The sequence below is a fragment of the Podarcis vaucheri genome (assembly GCF_965113315.1).
Source record: "Podarcis vaucheri genome assembly, chromosome: 4".
In the NCBI taxonomy this organism is placed as follows: domain Eukaryota; kingdom Metazoa; phylum Chordata; class Lepidosauria; order Squamata; family Lacertidae; genus Podarcis; species Podarcis vaucheri.
The window spans coordinates 20,992,927-21,016,103 of NC_138762.1; the positions used below are offsets into that span (position 1 = coordinate 20,992,927).

Genomic DNA, 23,177 nt, shown 5'->3' on the forward strand with positions numbered 1-23,177 from the left:
TGTAAGAATTACTAAGGTAATCAATTTGTATGTTCTGCACATGAAATATTACATATACAGTATATTTAAAATGTTTTCAGATTTCTTTTTTAAAAAGTATTGTTTCGCTGATCTGTTTGTCCTACCAGGATCTTCTGAGTGAGGGTGGATTAGAAATCCCACACCCAGATGTATGTATGCATAGGAAAACTTTTGCAGAATTTACCCATTGTAGAAAAACTCAAGCCCTTTCGTTAGCCAATGGGGTAGGCTTAAGACAAAAGTTTGGAAGTTGCTATTTTTATTGGCCTATATGTTGAAATTTTATATATACTGCCTGCTTTTGAACTTCACTGGGTCGCAGTCAACTAACTTTCCTTCAAAGCGGATCCCTTGAAATTAACGAACCTAAGGTAGCCATGCCCATTAATTTCAAGGAATCTGCTCTGAGTGAAAGTTAATTGAATGCAACTCAGTAAAGTTCAAAAGCATGCATGGCTATGGGGGTTTTATCCTCTTTTTATTGATCTGTACAACCTATTGTCTTTTTACAGCTGTATTTTCAAAAATAATAATATACTGTAGGTATATTTTTAAAAGCATACCCAATATACACTGCTAGAGAAATATGCAGCCCACTATAACCTATAACAGAACCATTTTTAAGATAAAATAAAAACTATTTTCTTCTATATTTTTAGAGGGAAGCACTAATTTCTGACTGATGGCTGCATTTTCAAATATAAACACACACAGAGAGTGTGTTCGGGCGCCCCACCCCCACCTCAGCTTATAGCTCAGTAGGGAGAACATGAGAGTCGTAGGTTTGAGCCACACCTTTGGCAAAAGAGTCTCGAATTTGTAGTGGGTTGGGCTAGATGACCCTTGTGGTCCCTTCCAACTCTACAATTCCGTGATTCTAAAAAGCATGACCTGCAAACCATTATGACATATATAACAGCATCATTGAAACCAATCGCAAATATAAAATAAAACTCTTTTGTTTTACTTTTCTGGAGGTAGGGAAGCTCTCCCATTTTGATGGGCTGGTAAGTTTTCAAAAAGTTATACTGTATATAAAGCATGCACTATACATATTACTGCCAGATAGTTAGTCGACTGTAACCCATTATGACCTAGAACAGCATCGTTTGAAACCTATCGCAAATGGAAAACAAATGCTTTTTTTCCCTTTTTCTTTCCCCGTTCCCTTTTTGAAGGTGCGGAGGCTCTCACGTTGGGATGCCCTTCCCAAAAGAACTTTCCCCAAGTCTTGAGAAGGATCCCGCGGGGGCGTGGCCCCGTGGGCGCGGGAGGGGGTGGGCGGGTGGCGGCCGCGCGCCCTGATTGGGCCAGACGCGCGAAACCAGAACGCTCTCCTCTCGGTCTCCCCCCTGCGGCGCGTCTCCCTCCCTTGACCTGGGAGGAGAGTTTCCTTGGCCCGGCCGAGGGAGCCTCAGAGAAGGCTTAAGCGCGGCGGGGCTGGCGGGGAAGACGGCAAAGCCCGGATCTGCCGGAAGAGGAGTGCGCCAGCAGCAGCAGCAGCAGCAGCGGAACGCAGCCATCGCCGCGCCGTGGCTCCAGCGATGCGCCTCGGGCTGCGCCATGTAACCAGCTGACAGTCCCCTTTTTGCGCGCGGCTTGGGCTGGAGAGCGGGCGGCGAGACCCCGCACCCCGTTGCCCGCGGGCTTCGCCGACGTCCCCCCGACCCTTCGGCCCGGCGTTTCTTCCTCCTCCTCCTCCTCCTCGCCCTCCTTGCCGGTGCCATGGGGCTGCCCACCCTGGAGTTCAGCGACTCGTATTTGGATAGCCCGGATTTTCGCGAGAGGCTGAAATGTCACGAGGTGGAGCTGGAGAGGACCAACAAGTTCATCAAGGAGCTCATCAAGGACGGCAGCCTGCTCATCGGGGCGCTCCGGAGTAAGTAACCGCGGGGTAAAGTGCGGGGGAAGCGGGTGCGGACGGTGCGCGGGGGGGAAATGCCCGGCGGTGGCGCGATCCCCTTTGCGCGCAGGGGGCGGGGAAGAAGAACTGTTCTTTTGTTTGAATGGATCCGGCGAAAGCGCGCCCCTGTCGGAGGGCGAAAAAGTTCTCTCGCGGCGCCGTCGTCCCGGGACTGGGACACGTACGTGCTTGGTGGGGAAGGGGCGTAGCTCCGAGCCAGGGCAGCTGTTCGGCATGCAGAAGGGGGCATCTCCAAGTGTGCGTATGTGAGTGTCCCTCCTTGTGTGAGTGGAGAGCCGTTGCCGGTCCGTTTATTGACTCTTATTTATTGATTGCTATTTAATTACTTTATATACCTCCCTTTTATCAAAGGATCTCAGGGCGTTGCACAGCGTTAAGAACACATTTTAAGGGGGAATAATAATAAAAACATTAAAAGTGTAATAAATAAATAGCATGATAGTAAAATAATCGTAATAACAATCCCTGCCTCCACAGCTATAAAAGGCCTTAGATTATTTAATGGTCAAAGGCCTGGGTAAAGAGGAGCGTTTGTGCGGGGTGGGGGATAAAATATGTAATGGTGGTGCCAGGCGAGCCTCTCTGGAGACAGCATTCCACAGGTGGGGAGCCACCACAGAAAAGGCCCCGTTCTTGTGTTGTCACCCTCTGAGCCTGCCAGGACTGGGGACATAGAGAAGGTCAGCCCTATGAGGTAGGTTGGGACGAGAGGCAGCGACTGGCTCCCAGTGAGTTTTATGGCTGAGTGGGGATTTGAACCCAGCTCCTAGTCTAGCAGTCTACAGAGCCACTACACCACACTGGCTCTGCTGGCAGATGGGCCAATGGTCGAGCTTAGTAGAAAACAGCTTTAGGAGAAGTGTCATAATTCAGTAGCAGAGTGTTTTGCTTTGTGTGGGTAATGTGTCAGGTTCGGTCTGGGACATCTCCACATTTGGGTGGGACATTCCCCTGCCTTAAACTCTGGAGAGCTGCTGCCTGTCAGTGTAGTCAACATTGAACTAGATGGAGCAATGGTCTTAGTGTAAGGCAGATTGAGGAAGAAGGGTCATAGTTCTGCAGCAAAGTATTTTGCTTTTGCATGGATAGCCTGTTGGGTTCAATTTGGGGTAGTTCCAGGTAGTGCTGGGAGATAGTCCTGCCTGAAGTCCTGGAGAGCTGCTACCAGTCAGTGTAGGCAACATTGAAGTAGATGAATTAATGGTTTGATTCAGTAGAAGGCAGCTTCCTATGTTCCTATGAGTGTGAGATATATCCAATGACATACTTTTTTCCTCTGCTTCAAACTTTCCTTCCTAATTCGTTTTTGATAGCCTAATGGTTTTACTTATCTCATTCAGAGTTGCTGTACAGAGTCAAAGCAACAATGATGGGTCCCTGCCTCCTAGGAGTTTACAATCTCAAAACTCTTGCAGCTGGATCTTTGTGCATGTTTTCTCAGAAGCCCAACGCATTAAATGGAGCGTCCTTTGGGTTTGTAGTTTGTAGCCTGTGGGTTTGTAGTTGTCCAGTGGGTTTACTCAGAAGTAGACTGCACTGTGGTCAATGGGGCTTACTCCTTAGCAAGTGTGTGTTAGCATTGCAGCCTTAATTCCTTTTCCATGCAGTTGGTGTCCAAGATATTAATTTTTTGCAAGTCGCTTTAAGTAAGTATTGTATCTCCTGGTATATCACTGTTATAGAAAGAACACGGAATGAATGGGAAGGGTGGAAACCAATTTATAAAACAGAACCAGACAGAATAAATGTGTAAAAACTAAAAACCGCTGGTCGAAACTTGCAAAATACTCCTCCTAAACTTACTGTAAAAGCAGTTGGCAAGTGAAGTTCATCCACTTTCTGCATCAGATGTTTGTGTTATTATTTTTACAGGGGTGTGTTTGATCTTGCATGGTTCTGTGACACACATTGATAGACACACTCCCACTGAATTGGGTGATGCCTCTTGTCAGTAAGAGGGCAGTGTTATGGCAAGAACCTCTGGGATGATGAACAATTTAGGATGCATGCAGCAGATCTTTGGCTCGGCTATTTAATTCCTGACTCAGCCTGTGGCGTTAAGTCTCCAGACCCGGCTTAGCTCAAGATGTGCTGGCACAACTTCCACATCCAGGGCTCAGCCAGTTGAGCCAAGGATGGTGTAAGCCCCCACAAAAAAGGGGGGGTCCTGGGGACATGGTGGCAGCAGAACCAGAGAGGGTGGGGCCACTATTTCAAATCCTTGTTGCCCTTCTGCCAGGCTTAGACAGTGGTACATATATTTTCCCCCAGATGGTTTCATACATCATAGAATTGTACTGTTGGAAGGGACAATGAGGGTCATCTAATCCAACCCCCTACAATGCAGGGATCTTTTTGCCCAAAGTGGGCCTTGAACCCACAACCCTGAGATTCAGAGTCTCATGCTCCTTATAGAATGAGTGGGTATGTGGAATTGTGAACCCGAGCGCATGCCATGATGTGAAAGGATAGTTGTTACTTTGCTTCTGTGTTCCGTTCCTTGAATTCGATTCTGGCTGCCTCTCTTCTTTTCCGTGTAAGTTGACTTCCCATAATTCTCCCCCTGAAATATATTTAGGAAGCCTGGGAAAAGAACAGGAAGCTCTGTTTTTAACCCTTGCCTAACCCTGTTGTTGCTGGAGGTAATGATTGCAACCCCTGCCACTGAGGTCATTCTTGCTAAATGTTTATGCTTGGTCTCCTCTCCAGCTGCTATCTTGAAGGGACAAACTAGCATTAAATGTGATAATTACTGGGAGGGCAGCAAGCAGGAGAGATGGAATTTAACCCTTTCGACCCCTGTTGCGGTCTGCTGGAAAAACCCAGTTCTGAAACTATTAATATGCTTTGGGGAGTAAATATTCTCATAGGTGCCAGTGGGAAGTTTTTCTCCCAATGCAAACAGCATCCCTTCCATAGGAGGGATTTTCCTCAGGACCACATATGGGGAGGAAAGTGTTAAACTCACTTCTCCGCCCACCCACCCACGGGTATCTCAATAATTATCAGCTCCTCCCAGCTGATGCTATTTGCAGTTTTTTTTAAAAAAAAACTTGCTTGTTGTTAATGTTGTGTGTTTTTTAAATAAATGAAAAATCTAGCCCACCCTTTCATCCATGGCGAGCACAGCAATAAAAATACGGTATAACAAAAGCAGCGGAAAACCCTTCACACGGCAATAAAAATGAGAGGCAAGAATAATGCAAAATGCAGTGGTACCTCGGGTTAAGTAGTTAATTCATTCCGGAGGTCTGTTCTTAACCTGAAACTGCTCTTAACCTGAGGTACCACTTTAGCTAATGGGGCCTCCCACTGCCGCCGCCGGAGCACAATTTCTGTTCTTATCCTGAAGCAAAGTTCTTAACCTGAAGCAATATTTCTGGGTTAGCGGAGTCTGTAACCTGAAGCATATGTAACCCGAGGTACCACTGTAATTGGGCAGATCAGAGGTTACAAATGAAATGCCTGGGCAGATGCCGCTGTCTTAACCCACGGATCGCTAACCTGCAGCTGCCCTGCAGATTTTCTTGAACTCCCAGCAGGCATGACAAGTGATCATGGAAGCTGGGAGTTGTAGTCCAAGAGAGCACCAAGTTGGCTACCCCAATGTCTTAACCTGAGGGTGGAAATCTGTAGTGTTGGCGGGCGCCAGTCAAGCCTCCATGGCGGAGGGCATTCCAGAGTCACCATGGAGAAGGCACATTTAACATCACATCTTGTTGGGCCCTAAGCTGGCGAAGGGTGCTTCCAAGTGACCTGTTTATTGAGCATTCCTCCCGAATTGTTTGCACAAAGTTTGCAGAGAGGTTACACACTGTTTATTGAGCATTCATTTGTTTGCACAGAGTTAGCAGGAAGGTTATGCGGCCTTTGCGTTCATCCTGATTTGTTTGCAAGCGGGTGAGATGACTTTGCGTCCAGCAGTTGTTATCCTACACTTCCCAGTGCATTTTTCTCTATCGGTTTCCTTGCCATACGAAGTTCTCTTTTGGGGGGTGCGGGGGAGGAAGGAATTCAAGAGCGCCAAATATGTTGTAGTTTCTCAAGCTGAGCTCCTCAGTAAGTGAGTGAAGGGGAATGGGTTGCTGCATGCCTTGCTGTTGCAGATCTTTCCGGGGAAATTTGTAGGAACTCAAAGCATTGCATGCCAAATATTCAACTGAAGTTTTTCCTTTTTTATTTTATAAAAGGAGGTGATTGCTTAATGCCAGCAAAATAGCAAGAGTCTGAGTAGTTGAGGTCAAAGAACAATAGAAGCATAGTATTGTAGAGTTGGAAGGGACTGCAAAGATCATGTAGTCCAATCCCCTGCAATGCGGGAATCGTTGGACTCGAACCCACCACCCTGGAATTAACCGCCTCATGCTCTATCAACTGAGCTATCCAGGGGGAATAGGCTATAGACCAGTGTTTCCCAAACTTTTTTGGGCAACGGCACACCTGTTTACTGAAAAAAATCTCGCGGCACACCACCATTACAGCCCCGTGACGTCAGCGCGCAGCGTCACGCCGGGAGGGATGCACGAAAGTGAAAGTTTTTTCCCTCCCCCTTGCCGGGGAACCTCCAAGCTTTGGGGGTGGGAGGAGGCGGCAGAGCGAGGGACTGAGGGACGGCGGCAACTGAGGCGGCTGCGGCTGTTGTGGTGGTGGCGGCGATAGCGGGCGGAGGAGGGGGCGGCGGCGGGGCTTGAGGAGCCGTCGCCGGGAGTTGCTGCTGCTGTTGCCCGGACATGCCGGCCTCCTCCTCCTCCGCTGTCTCGCGCTCCTCCCTTTTGCACGCGCTGCCCCGCCGCTCGGCACCACCACCGCGGAGCCGCCCCCGGCTCGACGCGGATCCTCGCCGCCGCCGCCTCTCACCGCCCGACTCGCCCGCCTCCCTCCCACGGCACACCAGCCAACGTCTCACGGCACAGTAGTGTGCCGCGGAACACTGGTTGGGAAACACTGCTATAGACAGCTTCTTATTTTAAGATAGTTACGTCTTTATTTAGACAATTTATATACTACTTGGGACGCGGGTGGCGCTGTGGGTTAAACCACTGAGCCTCTTGGGCTTGCTGATCAGAAGGTTGGCGGTTCGAATCACTGCGATGGGGTGAGCTCCCGTCGCTCAGTCCCAGCTCCTGCCTACCTAGCAGTTTGAAAGCACAAAGTGCAAGTAGATAATTAGGTACCGCTCCAGCGGGAACGTAAACGGCGTTTCCGTGCGCTGCTCTGGTTCGCCAGAAGCGGCTTAGTCATGCTGGCCACATGACCCAGAAGCTGTACGCTAGCTCCCGCGGCCAGTAAAGCGAGATGAGCGCCGCAACCCCAGAGTAGTCCGCGACTGGACCTAATGGTCAGGGGGTCCCTTTACCTTTTTATATACCACTTAATGGCAGTTGTCTCTAAGTGCTGCACACAGTGTCAGAAACTGAGATGTGAAAACTAGAAGCTGAATGGCACCTTAAGGCTAGGTTATGGCCGCAACAACAGAATGTCTAGGTGTGCTTTTTTCATAACAAGAATACAAGGCTGGAAATGAATGAACTGCAGCTAAAATATTATGCTCATTTTTCACATGGTCTAGTCCTTCCCCTGCCCACCCCCCTAATATTCTTAAGAGGGTCTCTTCTCCAGTCTTCAGAGAATAGCTGGAAGTGGGGAGGCAGAAAAAGGTCTTCCTTTTCTTCCACTCTGCATTTTTAATCTGAAATCTTAGGCGCAATACTGCGCCCAGAGCTTAGAAACTGCTCTGAAATTCCCTGTCGCAAAATGCACCTAGAAGAATGGGAGTTTTGGACGCCGGCTGTACAATTAGGATTGCAGCCTAAATTACAACCTTCCCTTCCTCCCCACGTCTTTAGAATCAGGTGACAACACTTCTTGCTTCCTGCGAAGGGTTAAATATTTGCAAGTGGCTTTCATAAGACTTTGTGCCTTGAGGGGTTGGATTAAATAAATATCACATTCTAAAGGTTTCATCACACTGCAACATCGGATCTAGTATAAGGACAGCAATTTTGATAGGTTATTCCGAAGTGTTCTGGTTTGTGTTTTGTTTGTTTTTTAATCCACAAGCATAAAAATACAGTCATTGAAAACGTTTTATCGCATATTCAAGATGCAGATTTTTTTTTAATATAAAGCATGCAGCCCAGGAGTGTATCCCTAAAAAGCCACGAGAAATAGTTTGCATTTGCAAAAAGATGGCCTGAATAATTCTAGTAGTTTCCTCCCACCCACCTATCCACCTCTGGTCTGAAATTTCTCTGCCATATTACACTTCAGATGTCAACTGCCTCTGTTCTGAGAAAATAGCTCCAAAAAAGGCTGGATTTTGAACATGCCATGTTGATCTCAGTAGCACTCGCTGCTCATAATGAATTTAGGAAAGAGCTGTCAAAACTAACACACCATTAGCAAGAAAAAGGCTCGCTTGACTTAATTTCTGCAAATTGAATCTCTGGGTCCCTTTTAGAAGGACGGTGACAAAAGCACACACACACCCCAACTTTGCCGCCTTTGACTGGACTTGGCAGCAACAAAGCTAGCTGCTTTTTGCATTTTGCAACTGTTTTGTTTCTGTTTAGGGAAATATATAAACTGCTCAACCAAAAAACAAACAAACCTCAAAGCAGCGTACATAATAAAACCTAAAATAGTGACTGGTAATGCAAAGAAACTTCCTTATAATGGGTCTGACCACCACCAGAGCATCAATTGCTGACTGGCCTGATTTTCGACCAGGTTGTCTCTGAGCCCTTTCTGGTGATGCTGGAAGAGGTTGTTGGATCTGAGACCTGCACAGGTGAAATCAGCAAAAATGTAAAGGTAGGGCTGCCATACGTTCGGGATTTCAAAGGTGGAAGTGACGTCTGGGGGGGATTTCTGGAAGCTCAACAACTTTGGGGTTTGTCTTAGAAAAAGCTCAACTACCAGGCTATCCTGAAAATAGCTCAACAATTTTGGGGTCTTTCTAAAGAAAGAAAGCTCAACAACTTTTGGGGTGTCCTGGTTTTTACTTTTTGAAATATGGCAACCCTATAAAAGGAAGTACTAAATTATATACAGTGGTACCTTGGATGTCGAACAGCTTGGCTCCCAAACAAATTGGCTCCTGAATGCCGCAAACCCGGAAGTAAGTGTTCCGGTTTGCGAACTTTTTTGGAAGCTGAACGTCTGACGCGGCTTCTGCATCTTCCGATTGGTGCAGGAAGCTCCTTGGTTTTTGAACGGTTCCGGGAATTGAATGGACTCCTGGAACAGATTAAGTTCAACAACAAGGGTACCGCTGTATGTGAATATATATGTGAATACCTTTACTTTACCTTTTCCAAATAGTTTCACTTTGCCAGGATCAGTTTTAAAATTTCACAGTTTAGGTACGCAAATTTATTTTATCGTGAAAGGAGAAAGTACAGACGCCCCACAAGAAATGGCCTATTCATATTTTGGCGTGTTTGCAATTTTATTGATGACAGATACTGATAATTGCACAGGTGTTCATTTTCTGGAAGGAATGCTGCGGGGAGAAGGGATTTTAGACATGTGCTTTTGTTATATTTTTCTGCTTCAATGCAGCAACAGGCAACGTTGCCTTTTTAAAATCTCATTTTCACGAAGAAGGAAAACCCAGTTAGAGCAAGTGGCAAGTTGAGCAATGCGAAGTCTCCGCTTCAGTTCCTTGAAGGCCTCTTACGCAGCCTCTGGCGCAGGATTGCCGTTGCGATAGTAAAGATAATTTAAAAGGCTGTGCAGTAATCCTGAGTCACCTTTTCCTGCAAGCATAGTAGCCCGTTTCACCTAGTTAGTACTTTACAGTACGGAGGAGTCTTGTGACATTGTAAAAACTAGCAGCTCACATCACACAATGCATGAAGTGTGATTCTGATTTGGCAAGTGTATATTTCTTTCTGGTATAGTGAGAATTGTAGAGGAGTAAGTTCAGAGGGTACGAGTGTACACTATTTTGATTTCAGGTAATTGTTACTGCTCTTTTTGCATGACGTTTCCCCATGGCTTCTTTCTTCTACGTTGATTTATTAGTAACTAAGTGAGTTGTCTTCATTTCACACAGATTTCAGTCGAGACCCGTTAGTCAAAGTTTGACTCGCTTCCCATCGATTTCAGTGGGAGCAGTTTGGGTGCTTCCAAAAGGTGGCTTAGTTTGGAATAGCAGGTTCTCCTCATAGCTGTCAAGCGTCCCTTATTTGGCGGGACAGCCCCTTATCCCAGCGCCATGTCCCGCTGCTTTCCCTTATTGATGATGTCCCTTAAATAAGCTACTGAAGGTAACGGGGCCCTTTCTGTGTCCAGCTGTGCTTTGTCAACAACAAATTGTTGCTGTTTTTGTGTGTTGAATATATGCTCTATGGTAATTTATGGACCTAATAGGTATCTAAAGCCATTTGCATGCAACAAAATATATATTTTATCAAAGTAATTGTTGGTCCCTTATTTTGGCTGCTGATCCCTTATTTTCAAGGCTGCTGGTCCCTTATTTTCAAATCTGTAAGTTGACAGCTATGGTTCTCCTTCATGGAGAGCACGTGTTGCGGTGGGGGCAACCTCTGTTGCTGGGTGGGTTAGTATAGATGTTTCTGATTGGGCACCCCTCAGTCGTTGGGGGGAATTTGGTGTAGCAGTTTTATGATTGACTGATGAGGGGCTATTTATTCCCTGCACGCAGCGTTGAGCTTCCTCTTTTCGCTGCACGCATTGGATCATCCACCCCCCTCCCTAGATTTAGGGCTGTTCGCATTGACCACACCAAGTGTTTTTGCCTGGCTGGAATGTGTCTCATAGTGTTTGCCTGGATGAATCACAGAATTGTAACGTTGGAAGGGACCCCGAGGGTCATCTAGTCCAACCCCCTGCAATGCAAGAATCTCCAACAGGAAGACTGTAGGAACTAGCCTGATGTACAAAGGTAAGGTGTATCATCTTAGAACGTTACGATTGCTCCGCCCACCCACCATTGGCATGTGGCCCCCAGAAAGCTCCCCAGAAGTGAATGTGGCCCTTGGGATGAACAAGGTTCCCTACTCTGGCACCTAAACCAGTTTCAGCGGTTAGGAATGGGGGTGGGCTTTGGGCTTTTGCATTTCCCCTTCTCTTTTCCCAAGCTAACTCTCACGGTGCTTCTCTTTTTGGTGTTTCCCTCCGCTCTAAAGTAACAGCGAAGGAGTCTGCGTGTGTAATCGTTTAAGTTCACATCTGAAAATTACGCACTTGTTGCTGTTGAAAATGCCCTGAAATGTAAGCTCGGAAGAAGCGCATATTTCTCACGGTGCTTTGGAATTTGTTTACTTTGACAGCCCTCTGCGCAAGGAAGTTTCATGTTCAGTTTTGTTGTTTTGCTGCCTCTCCGCCAAAGCTTGAGAAATTCCACTAAATCTACGGGAAACCGCTTTGTCGATGCAAGGAAACAACTTGGCTGTTTCCTTGGATTTTGTGTTGGGTATAGGGACATTTCACATGGGTGTTGCATAGGACTCCTGGGACGTTTGCAAAGAACCAAGTATGCTGTTTTGAAATCCCTTGAAGCCAATTTGCAGTCTTAGGTCTACTGGGCTTCTGAGTCCTTCCATGTTGGGCAAGTGAGCAAGTGTACCTTCTCTCCTCCAGAGACATAACACCTTGTGGAGTGTGGGTTTCCAATCTGCACATTTATTCCTCCTTCCAAAAAAATGCTGCTGCTTCTTTGTACAGAAGCGTCCCACATTCTGCACAGAAATATTTCTAAGAATCGAGGCTAGGGAGTACCATTTTCAGTTAAGATGCTTTTAATCTGCAACTAGGGTGAAAGTTCCAAATGAGTTCCATACCTCCACTAAGAATAAATTTTAAAGTAAATGATTAAACTGGCGGAAGAAGGCAATTCAGAATGCAGGTTGATGGTGCAACTTTTTCCTTGTGAAAGAGATGGTTCATGTGTTTCTTCTACACTTCCATAAAAAGCTGCAGGTAAGATGGTTCTTTCAACCTTTGTGTCGCTGAACTGTGGCTGGTGTCCACTGTTCACAGAGACGTGATCTGCTGCAGCTATTTCTGATCCTTCCTCATTTGTAAGGCAGCCTAGTAATCAGGGGTTTTTATTTTTGTTTGTTTATGTGGGGTATATTTGATGCTTATTAAACTTACCAGTCGCTTGTTACCTAAAATGTCTCCAACCAACGTAAATTTAAAAGCATAAACATAAATCCATTTAAAAGTTCAGAATACAGGGTTGTAGTAGACCCACTGGGTTTAAGTAACTTAAGTAAGGATGCAGTGAGTGTTCTCTGGCTAATGTCCCACGATTGCTGCAGTAGAATCATAGATTTGTAGAATTAGAAGGGACCCCAACATAGCTGTCAACATTTCCCTTTTTTAAAGGGAAATTGCTGTATTCCAAATAGGATTCCTCGCAAGAAAAGGGAAACGTTGACAGCTATGGACCCCAAGGGTCATCTAGGGACGCCCAGCAAGGCAAACTTTAATCAAGGGTTTAAGTTATGAATATTTGCCATCTGGCCTTTTCCATTTCTGCTTTATAAGAGGTGTACAGTGCATACTTTTGCAAGTCAGTACACAAGTAAGTCCCTTTGAGTTCAGTGACACTTACTCACAGCCAAGCCAGCACGGAATTTCAACCTCCTTTCTTTTGCATCACACTTCTTACTAGATAAAAAGTTTTGGCTCCTAAAAAAGTGGTTTTCGTGAATGTTTTCCCCACCCCCTTCCTTGCTAAGAGTGGAAAAAGTGACTTAACAGATCCTGTATGGATTCTCTTGGGGGTTTGTAGACTGGGAACCAGTTATGTCAACCTGGCAGTTTCCTGTTAACAATTAATTCAAAATGGTTTTCTGCCTGACCTGCTCCCTGCAACATTGGTTTTGTTTTCATCAACCATATGCCAAGGACAAAACTCTTCTTTAAAAAAATAAAATAAAAATTCTTGCAGTTGAAAGGGTATTTCTGTGTTTTCCTTTTCTTTGGAGAAGAGAACAGCATGCTGAGAACTGCTAGCAGAGTCAACACTTTCCCCAGAGTTAAATATCTAGGCTTATATAAAACAAATAAGTTTGGTCCTTTGTCCACAGCACCCTGGCAAAAAAGATGCTACTATTTTTTTTCCATCTGGTGCCTTTCAGATGTTTTGGACTACAACTCCTATAAGCCTTTGCTGGGTGAGGTTGATGGATATTGTAGTCTCCAGGAAGGCACCAGGTGATTTAATCCATTTCCGTTATATTCAAAGCAGCTAATCACCTGGTTTGAAATCCCCTGCCTCCTTACTTCTGGGCCGATACTTCTCACTGGGTTCAGTGGGCCTTCCTCTTGAGTAAGTGCACAGGATTGCAGCACCAAGGCCCTTTCCCTAAAATACCCGAATCGATGGAATGTTGCAGATTTAAAGCATGAAACAAGAAGGGTCATAAGCGTAGGGTGAGCATGATAATTGTCCCCGTTGTTTGTTTAAATTCCAGTGTTGCTGTTTTTTTTTATAGGGCACAGAACAAAAGTACTCAGGGTGGCTCGTCGCGGGAAATAAAAACAACTTGAAATTCAAACAACAGCATACGTTTGCATAACAGCAGTCACAGCGAAGAAAGGCAGCTGAAGTCTGAAACAGATGAAAAAGGCTGGGGAAATTTGCAAAGGTTTTCAATATTAAAGTAGATGCTAGGCGAGTCTCTCTGGGGAAGACATTTCTCTGCTGGGGCACTGCTGCTGAAAAGGCTCCCTCTTTGGGATCCCTTCAACAGTCCTCATTTATGTGTCCTTCTGAACTGAACATGTGTTTTCAACCCAATACGTATTACCCATCAGTCAGTATGCTTCACATTAAGCCCTATGTTCTTAAAGAAATGGGAGTGCCTGATCACCTCATCATCTGTCTCCTAAGAAATCTCTGTGTGGGACAAGAAGCTACAGTTAGAACTGGATATGGAATAACCGATTGGTTCAAAATTGGGAAAGGAGTACGACAAGGCTGTATAATGTCTCCCTGCTTATTTAACTTATATGCAGAATTCATCATGTGAAAGGCTGTACTGGATGAATCCCAAGACGGAATTAAGATTGCCGGAAGAAATATCAGCAACCTCAGATATGCAGATGACACAACCTTGATGGCAGAAAGTGAGGAGGAATTAAAGAAACTTTTAATGAGGGTGAAAGAGGAGAGCGCAAAATTTGGTCTGAAGCTCAACATCAAAAAAAAAACTAAGATCATGGCCACTGGTTCCATCACCTCCTGGCAAATAGAAAGGGAAGAAATAGAGGGAGTGAGAGATTTTACTTTCTTGGGTTCAATGATCACTGCAGATGGTGACAGCAGTCATGAAATTAAAAGATGCCTGCTTGGGAGAAAAGCAGTGACAAACCTAGACAGCATCTTAAAAAACAGAGACATCACCTTGCCGACAAAGGTCTGTATAGTTAAAGCTATGGTTTTCCCAGTAGTGATGTATGGAAGTGAGAGCTGGACCATAAAGAAGGTTGATGCTTTTGAATTATGGTGCTGGAGGAAACTCTTGAGAGTCCCATGGACTGCAAGAAGATCAAACCAATCCATTCTGAAGGAAATCAGCCCTGAGTGCTCACTGGAAGGACAGATCCTGAAGCTGAGGCTCCAATACTTTGGCCACCTCATGTCAAGAGAAGACTCCCTGGAAAAGACCCTGGTGTTGGGAAAGATGGAGGGCACAAGGAGAAGGGGACGACAGAAGACGAGATGGTTGGACAGTGTTCTTGAAGCTACCAGCATGAGTTTGACCAAACTGCGGGAGGCAGTGGAAGACAGGAGTGCCTGGCGTGGTCTGGTCCATGGGGTCAAGAGGAGTCGGACACAACTAAATGACTAAACAACAGCAATTGTATCGTGCAAGCCAGGGCACTAATTTTATTTCATAGAATCGTAGATTCGCAGCTTTGGAAAGGACCCTAAGGGTCATCTAGTTCAACCCACTGTAGTGCAGGAATGACAGAATTCAAGTCCAGGCAATAGTTAGAAAAAGAGTGGAAACTTGGGAATCGTGGAGAATTGATTACATATTGCAGGGTGCAGAGAGGAGACAACAATAGTGCCTGAATAGCTGGCTCAGTTGGTTAGCGTGTGGTGCTTGTAACGGCAAGGTCACAGGTTTGATCCTTGAATGGGGCAGCTGTATATTCCTGCATTGCAGGGGCTGGACTAGATGATCGCCAGGGTTCCTTCCAACTCAACAATTCTGTGATTCTGTGTGTGATTCTGTGATTCTACTATCTCCTTTGTTTGCACGTAGGGGCTGATGCTCAAAGATACACTGCCTCAGATGCCCTGTTTGTTTGTTTACTTTAACTATTAATCTCCAGTAGATTTAAACTATTTTTTTACTAGCCTCCCCACCTGCTTTAGAAACTGTTTTGAGTGGCCATAATTCTGTTCTGGGCCAGAAATTCTGTAAGCTACTTATGCATTCTGAAATGATCCTCTTCCACCAGGAACCTGTGCAAAGCATTGCTCAGATTCCTCTCTCCTTAATCTTGTTGGATTTTCTTTTTTTAAAAAATGAATCTGTAATGTTTTTATATAGTGCTTCTATGCCTGGCTGCCATCCCTTCAGGGATCATCACCAAAGTAGCTTATGATAGGATATAAACTCCAAACTATGCTATTGTTTATTTGGAGTGGACATGCTTAAATATTTCCCCTTCTTGCCATGTGGCTTGGAGAGTCTGTAGTGAACCTTGCATTCAGTTCCCCCCACTCTGTGTATATTTTTAATTCAATTTCCCCCCCTCTGAAACGCCCTATTGCTTTCTAATTCAGCATATATTGAGAGGAGCCCAATATCCATCTCTGCGTTTTACAGCTCGGTCTCTTCTCTAATACATCGAACCTTTGCATCTGCAAGCCGGAGGTCAAAAAGACAAGTTGAAAGCATTTCAGTTTGCACATAAGGGTGTTTCCTGTTTATGTTCCTTGAAACCTCTGTCGGGGTTAGTAGGAGAGATTAGTATGTCTGCCATGTCACTTTAAAATACAGTAGGTGTCTGTTTTTGAGAGAAGATGCTTTGTGGAATTTCCCCCCCTTGATTGCCCCCCCACCCCCCCAAAGGGTGTCCTGGTTTCCTGATTTTAGTTTCAGAATAAGCTGTAGGGTGGCGGAAGTTACATTCAACTGAAATAGGCACGCAGGGAATAAAAAGAGCCTAAAGATGGGCCCTGCAGGATCAGGCCAAAGGCCAGTCTAATAACAGAATCATAGAATTGTAGAGTTGGAAGGGATAAAAAGAGTCATCTAGCCCAACCCTAGATGACTCTTTTTGTCCCTTCCAACTCTACAATTCTATGATTCTGTTATTAGACTGGCCTTTGGCCTGATCCTGCAGGGCCCATCACTGCAGATGGTGACAGCAGCCATGAAATTAAAAGACGCCTGCTTCTTGGGAGAAAAGCAATGACAAACCTAGGCAGCATCTTAAAAAGCAGAGACATCACCTTGCCAACAAAGGTCCGTATAGTTAAGAAGAAGAAGAGAAGAGTTTGGATTTGATATCCCGCCTTTCACTCCCTTTAAGGAGTCTCAAAGCAGCTAACATTCTCCTTTCCCTTCCTCCCCGCAACAAACACTCTGTGAGGTGAGTGGGGCTGAGAGACTTCAGAGAAGTGTGACTGGCCCAAGGTCACCCAGCAGTTGCGTGTGAAGGAGTGGAGACGCGAACCCGGTTCCCCAGATAACAAATCTACCGCTCTTAACCACTCCACCACACCGGCTCTCCCATAAAGCTATGGTTTTCCCAGTAGTGATGTATGGAAGTGAGAGCTGGACCATAAAGAAGGCTGATTGCCGAAGAATTGATGCTTTTGAATTATGGTGCTGGAGGAGACTCTTGAGAGTCCCATGGACTGCAAGAAGATCAAACCTATCCATTCTGAAGGAAATCAGCCCTGAGTGCTCACTGGAAGGAGAGATCCTGAAGCTGAGGCTCCAGTACTTTGGCCACCTCATGAGAAGAGAAGACTCCCTGGAAAAGAAAGATGGAGGGAAAGATGGAGGGCACAAGGAGAAGGGGACGACAGAAGACGAGATGGTTGTATAGTGTTCGCGAAGCTACCAGCATGAGTTTGACCAAACTGCGGGGGGCAAAACAAAAGCCCAACCCTGGAATCTTTCACCCAACATGGGGTTCAAACCCACGACCCTGAAATTGAGAGTTTCATGTTCTACCAACTGAGCTACCCCAGCTGTGGGAAGTAAATACTCTCTTTTGTCTGTCCTGAAGCTTCCAACATTTGGCTTCATTGGATGACCATGAGTTTTACTAATTTTCTAATATTTCCGAGGTTCATTTTGTAAACTGCTTTGGGGTGCTACAATTAAATAACACTACGAGACATGGAAAAACTTCTTCTGAGCCATTGTGTCCTAGCTGTTTCCTCCACACTATACATAATTTTATATGATTTATCATGACCCTCCTTACCTTCCCCCACTCCCCAAACTACAGTGGTACCTCAGGTTACATACGCTTCAGGTTACAGACTCCGCTAACCCAGAAATAGTACCTCGGGTTCAGAACTTTGCTTCAGGATGAGAATAGAAATCGCGTGGCAGCACTGGGAGGCCCAATTAGTTAAAGTGGTACCTCAGTTTAAGAACAGTTTCAGGTTAAGAACAGACCTCCAGAATGAATTAAGTTTTTAGCCCGAGGTAGCACCGTACAGAGTATTCCAAGCATAGTCACACCTTAGATTTATATAACAGCGTTGTGATATTGGCAGTCTTATGTTCAGTTCCCAATGATACCTCACACAGAATTCACCTCTTTTCACAGCTGCTGAACACTGGCTGATACTTTCCACAACTCTTTCTTACTCATTCACTGCCAATTCAGACCTGTTGTGCATGCAAAGTTTTGTTTTGTTTTATTTTTTGTTTAGCCTAAACAAAACCTTTACTTTTCCTTCTGCAATTCACTCTCAGAAGCCAGCTGTATCAAATTTCTACCTATGTGAATTTTTTTTTGGCTGCTTGGTTTGTTTGTCTCTGTATCTCAGAAGTTGGGTGACATTGGAATGTGACGCAGCTGCAGTCCATAATTCACTTATTCCAGAAGATGCTTAGAACTGCAGCCTCAGTAGGGTGGTGCAACCCAGATGTGACCTTCAGTGAGGGATAGCTCAGTTGGTGGAGCATGAGATTCTTAATCTCAGAATCGTGGGTTCGAGCCCCGCATTGGGCGAAAGATTCCTGCATTGCAGGGGGTTGGACTAGATGACCCTAGAGGTTCCTGCCAACTCTACAATTCTATGATTCTAGAGCAGGCGTAGGCAACATAACCTAAGGCCTGGGGGCCAATCCCCTTCTCAATCCGGCCCGCGGACAGTCCGGGAATCAGCATGTTTTTACATGAGTAGAATGTGTCCTTTTATTAAAAATGCATATCTGGGTTATTTGTGGGGCCTGTCTGGTGTTTTTACATGCATAGAATGCGTGTTTTTATTTAAAATACATCTCTGGGTTATTTGTGGGGCATAGGAATTCGTTCACCCCATATATATATTCCGGGCCCCCACAAGGTCTGAGGGACAGTGCAAAAGTTTGCTGACCCCTGTTCTAGGGTCAATTCCGCATGCTGCGATTATTGTGGGAAACACCAAACCGGTATGTAATACAGTGGTACCTCGGGTTAAGTACTTAATTCATTCCGGAGGTCCGTTCTTAACCTGAAACCATTCTTAACCTGAAGTACCACTTTAGCTAATGGGACCTCCCGCTGCCGCCGTACCACCGCCGCATGATTTCTGTTCTCATCCTGAAGCAAAGTTCTTAACCCAAGGTAATATTTCTGGGTTAGCGGAGTCTGTAACCTGAAGTGTCTGTAACCCGAAGTGTATGTAACCCGAGGTACCACTGTATATAGATGCAATGTGTGCATTGTTTTAACAACCCCATTTACACTTGCTTGGTAACACTGTCCAATCCAGTTCTCACAGATATGTGCATGTGCTTGTTTTATGTCCCTGATCAAATGTGTAAGGCTGGCATTTCCTGCAGCAATTATAATGCAGTGGACCTGCCCTTGCGAATGGGATTTTCCTGGGATTGCCAATTGTTTGTTTACATTTCCAGTACAATGGTCAAATGTGGCACCATTGAAACCAATGAGGCTGTTTTGTAGCATTACAGCTTTAGAAATTTCTGGGGTAAGGCACATAGTTAAACGTGATTCAACAGCAGAAGGCCTTATAGCTCCATTTGTGTGAAGTCTATAATCATTTCAGTAGGGCCAAGCAAATGTGCTTCTGATAGCAGCCTTGGAAGTACAGTTGGTCTGCAAGTTGCCTCCTGCTATGGAGCTCAGACAGACAGCATTTCTCAGGGAACTACTGGGTAGGTATGGATTCTATACCTTTGCATCAAAGCAAGCAATCAAGTTCATCGTTGTGATGCAATAAAAGGAGATTGCGGGTGTAATTTCAGAGCCTTTGTCTATTATCTTTGAGAATTCTTGGAGAACAGGTGAGGTCCTTACAGATTGGAGGTGGGAAAATGTTGTCCCCATTTTCAAAAAGGGGGAGAAAAGGAAGACCCAGGTAACTACTGGCAGGGGAGCTTGGAGTCGATACTGGAGAAGGCCCTAGAACAGATTGGTCTGTGAACATTTAGAGAAGGATGCTGTGATTACTAAGACCCAGCATGGGTTTCTCAAAAATAAGTCATGCCAGACCAATGTGATTTCTTTTTTTGATGGAATTACAAACTTGGTGGATGAGGGAAATACTGTGGACATAGTGTATCTTGATTTTAGTAAGGCTTTTGACAAAGTCCCCTATGACATTCTCGCGAGGAAGCTGGTAAAATGTGGGTAGAACGAGGTTACTGTTAGGTGGATTTGTAGCTGGTTGACTGACCGAACCCAAAAAGTACTCATTAATGGTTCCTCGTCATTCTAGAAAAAAGTGGCAAGTGGGGTGCTGCAGGGTTCTGTCCTGGGCCAGTTGTTGTTCAACGTCTTTATAAATGACGTGGATGAAGGAATTGAGGGGATGCTCATCAAATTTGCTGGTGACACCAAACTGGGAGGGGTAGCTAATGCTGTAGAAGACAGAATCAGAATTCAAAATGACCGTGACAGATTGGAGAACTGGGCACAAGCTAACAAAATGAATTTCAGTAGGGACAAATGTAAGGTTCTGCACTTAGGCAGGAAGAACCAGATACACAAATGTAGGATGGGGGACACCTGACTTGATAGCAGTACATGTGAAAAGGATCTAGGGGTCTTGGTGGACCACAAGCTTAACATGTGTCAACAGTGTGATTCAGCAGCAAAAAAAGCTAATACTATTCCAGGCTGCATCAATGGAAGTATGGTGTCCAGATCAAGGGAAGTAACAGTACCACTCTATTTTGCCTTTGTCAGACCACAATTGGAGTACTGTGACCAATTCTGGGCACTACAATTTAAGGAGGATGTTGACAAGCTGGAACTTGCGCAGAGGGGCGCTTGGAGGAGCTGGGTATGGTTAGCCTTGAAAAGAGGAGACTGAGAGCAGATATGATAAAGGTAAAGGTAAAGGGACCCCTGACCATTAGGTCCAGTCATGACCGACTCTGGGGTTGCGGCACTCATCTCGCTTTATTGGCCAAGGGAGCCGGCGTACAGCTTCCGGGTCATGTGGCCAGCATGACTAAGCCGCTTCTGGTGAAGCAGAGCAGCGCACGGAAATGCCGTTTACCTTCCTGCTGGAGCGGTACCTATTTATCTACTTGCACTTTGACATGCTTTCGAACTGCTAGGTTGGCAGGGGCAGGGACCGAGCAACGGGAGCTCACCCCGTCGCGGGGATTCAAACCGCCGACCTTCTGATCGGCAAGTCCTAGGCTCTGTGGCTTAACCCACAGCGCCACCCGCGTCCCTTGCAGATATGATAGCCATCTTCAAATATCTTAAGGGCTGTCACATAGAGGAGCACGCTTGTTTTCTCCTGCTCTGGATGCTAGTACTCAAACCAATGGCTTCAAGTTGCAAGAAAGGAGATTCCGACTAAACATTCGGAAAAACTGGTGGATGCTCAAGGGTGCTGAGAGTCATTATGAATACCGCTGTTCCCTCACAGAGCCACAACTCCCAGAGTGGCTTGCCAATCAGTCCCTCTTCCCTGGCCACTCTAAGAATTGCAGTTTTGTGAGGGGACTGGCGCCCCCCTAGCAACTCTCAGCACCCTTGGCTAACCACAACGCCCAAAAAATATTTTGAGAAAGGCAGTGTTTTAAATGTAGGGTGTGTTTCCTTTGCAGCACAATTCTGGGGTGGCAAGTTACTATAGAAGTTGTGTTACTGCTCTCTTCCTAATTGCCTCTGAGCATCTTTTTGTGTTTAGCCTGTGATTCGGATGAAAGAGCAGCTCTCTTCACTGAAACGTGTAGTTTTAAATGCCAGGATATAAAGAGTGTCTTCTGCTTAACTACACAGTAAGGGCCTAATTTTGCACAGGGTGTTCCAACTATTTTGAACTCTTTGGCCCGAAGCTTCCTTGTCAGTGGGTTAAGCCTAGTTATCTCCATCCCCCCCCCCTTTCGTTTTGCTGAATCCCAGGAGTGAATGTAGGGTTCAAGAGTTGTTGGGTCCTGGCCGTGCGTAAACAGCGGTCTCACACATCAGTTTTGCTTTGTATGTGTGCTTAAGAGGAACCAACTGCTTTTTGCAGTCCTGAACTTCATGTGAGCGATCTGAGCTGCACGATCAAAGAAAGCTAATCAGCGGCTGTGTGTCACTGACTTCTTAAGGATCGATGGAATTTGCTGCAGAATGTGTTTCATTTCCTTTAAAGCAAAAGGCTCACCCCCCCTTCTTCATCCTTTTTTTTCCTTTTTAACCAAATATGCAGATGGCTCTCTAATTCTGTTGTCGTCCTCCGCCTCCTTTCCCCGTTCTTGCAAAACACAAATTGCTCTCCACCCAAGTGTAGAAAATCTTGCCAGGAAAAGGGGTGAGCGACGCTTCTCTTTCCCATGACCCTCGCTTTAGCTGCTTCTCTTGTTGTTCCAAGGGCTCATTACTCGACATGCCTAGATAACCACTCTTAATTCCATATGTGCTCTGTCTTATCCACTCTCCGCTTTCCAAAATGCTAGGCAGTAAATTCAGCCCAACCTTAGCTACATTGCTTTTCTCCTTAGACTGCCACTATTTTTGCCTAACTCGCTACATACAGGATGAGTGTCTTAAGCGATTTCAGTGCTGATTTGTGGGAGCGCCTTCGATTTATGTACCCTTTTAATTTATTTGTTACGTTTCCCTCAAAGAACTCAAGGCAGTCTGCACGGTCCTCCTCATTTCAGTATTACCTCCACAGCTGCCCTGTGAGGTGGGCTAAGAGTTGATGACGTGCCCAAATCTGCGTGGCCTGGTTCATAATAATAATAATAATAATTTATTATTTATATCCCGCCCATCTGGCTGAGTTTCCCCAGCCACTCTGTAGCCTCACTTCTCGCAATGAGGGAACCGCCAGAAGGCCCTCGGCGCTGGATCTCAGTGTCCGGGCTGAACGATGGCGGTGGAGACGCTCCTTCAGGTATACAGGACCGAGGCCGTTTAGGGCTTTAAAGGTCAGCACCAACACTTTGAATCGTGCTCGGAAACGTACTGGGAGCTAATGCAGATCTCTCAGAACCGGTGTTATGTGGTCCCGGCGGCCAATCCCAGTCACCAGTCTAGCTGCCGCATTATGGATTAATTGCAGTTTCCGGGTCACCTTCAAAGGTAGCCCCACGTAGAGCGCATTGCAGTAGTCCAAGCGTGAGATAACTAGAGCATGCACCACTCTGGCGAGACAGTTCGCAGGCAGGTAGGGTCTTAGCTTGCGTACCAGGTGGAGCTGGTAGACAGCTGCCCTGGACACAGAGTTAACCATTAGGTTAACCATTAGGTTCAGGTGTAACGCTCTTTGTTTTATTCATTAAACTGTGATTTATCAGATTTAAGAAGAAGCGTCATGACTGCCTGCCTGCACCTTCGTCCCCTCCCTTTGTGCATGCTTTAATTCAACATTTGTTTAAACCACAGTTTCCTGGTTCAGATGCAATGGGAAACTGTGGTTTATAATTTCCATTAACAAACCAGAATCTAATTCTGGTTTTGTATGTAAGGGTTCATCCACAGATTCCTAGTTCTGGTAATTACAGTGGAACCTTGGTTCCCAAACTTAATCCGTTCCGGGAGTCCATTTGACTCCCAAAATGGTTCCGGAACCAAGGTGCAGCTTCCT

The 23,177-nt window shown here is 45.6% G+C and overlaps 1 protein-coding gene across 1 annotated transcript in view; it reads left to right on the forward strand.

Moving 5' to 3' along the window:
• Positions 1-1,386: 1,386 nt before the first annotated feature.
• The window catches only part of ARHGAP42 (Rho GTPase activating protein 42), a 164,579-nt gene continuing 142,788 nt past the window's right edge, over positions 1,387-23,177 (forward strand). Inside the window, exon 1 of the mRNA XM_082219138.1 lies at positions 1,387-1,900. Coding sequence (XP_082075264.1) covers positions 1,747-1,900 — 154 coding nt within the window. The 5' untranslated portion in view covers positions 1,387-1,746. The remainder of the gene's footprint in view (positions 1,901-23,177) is intronic.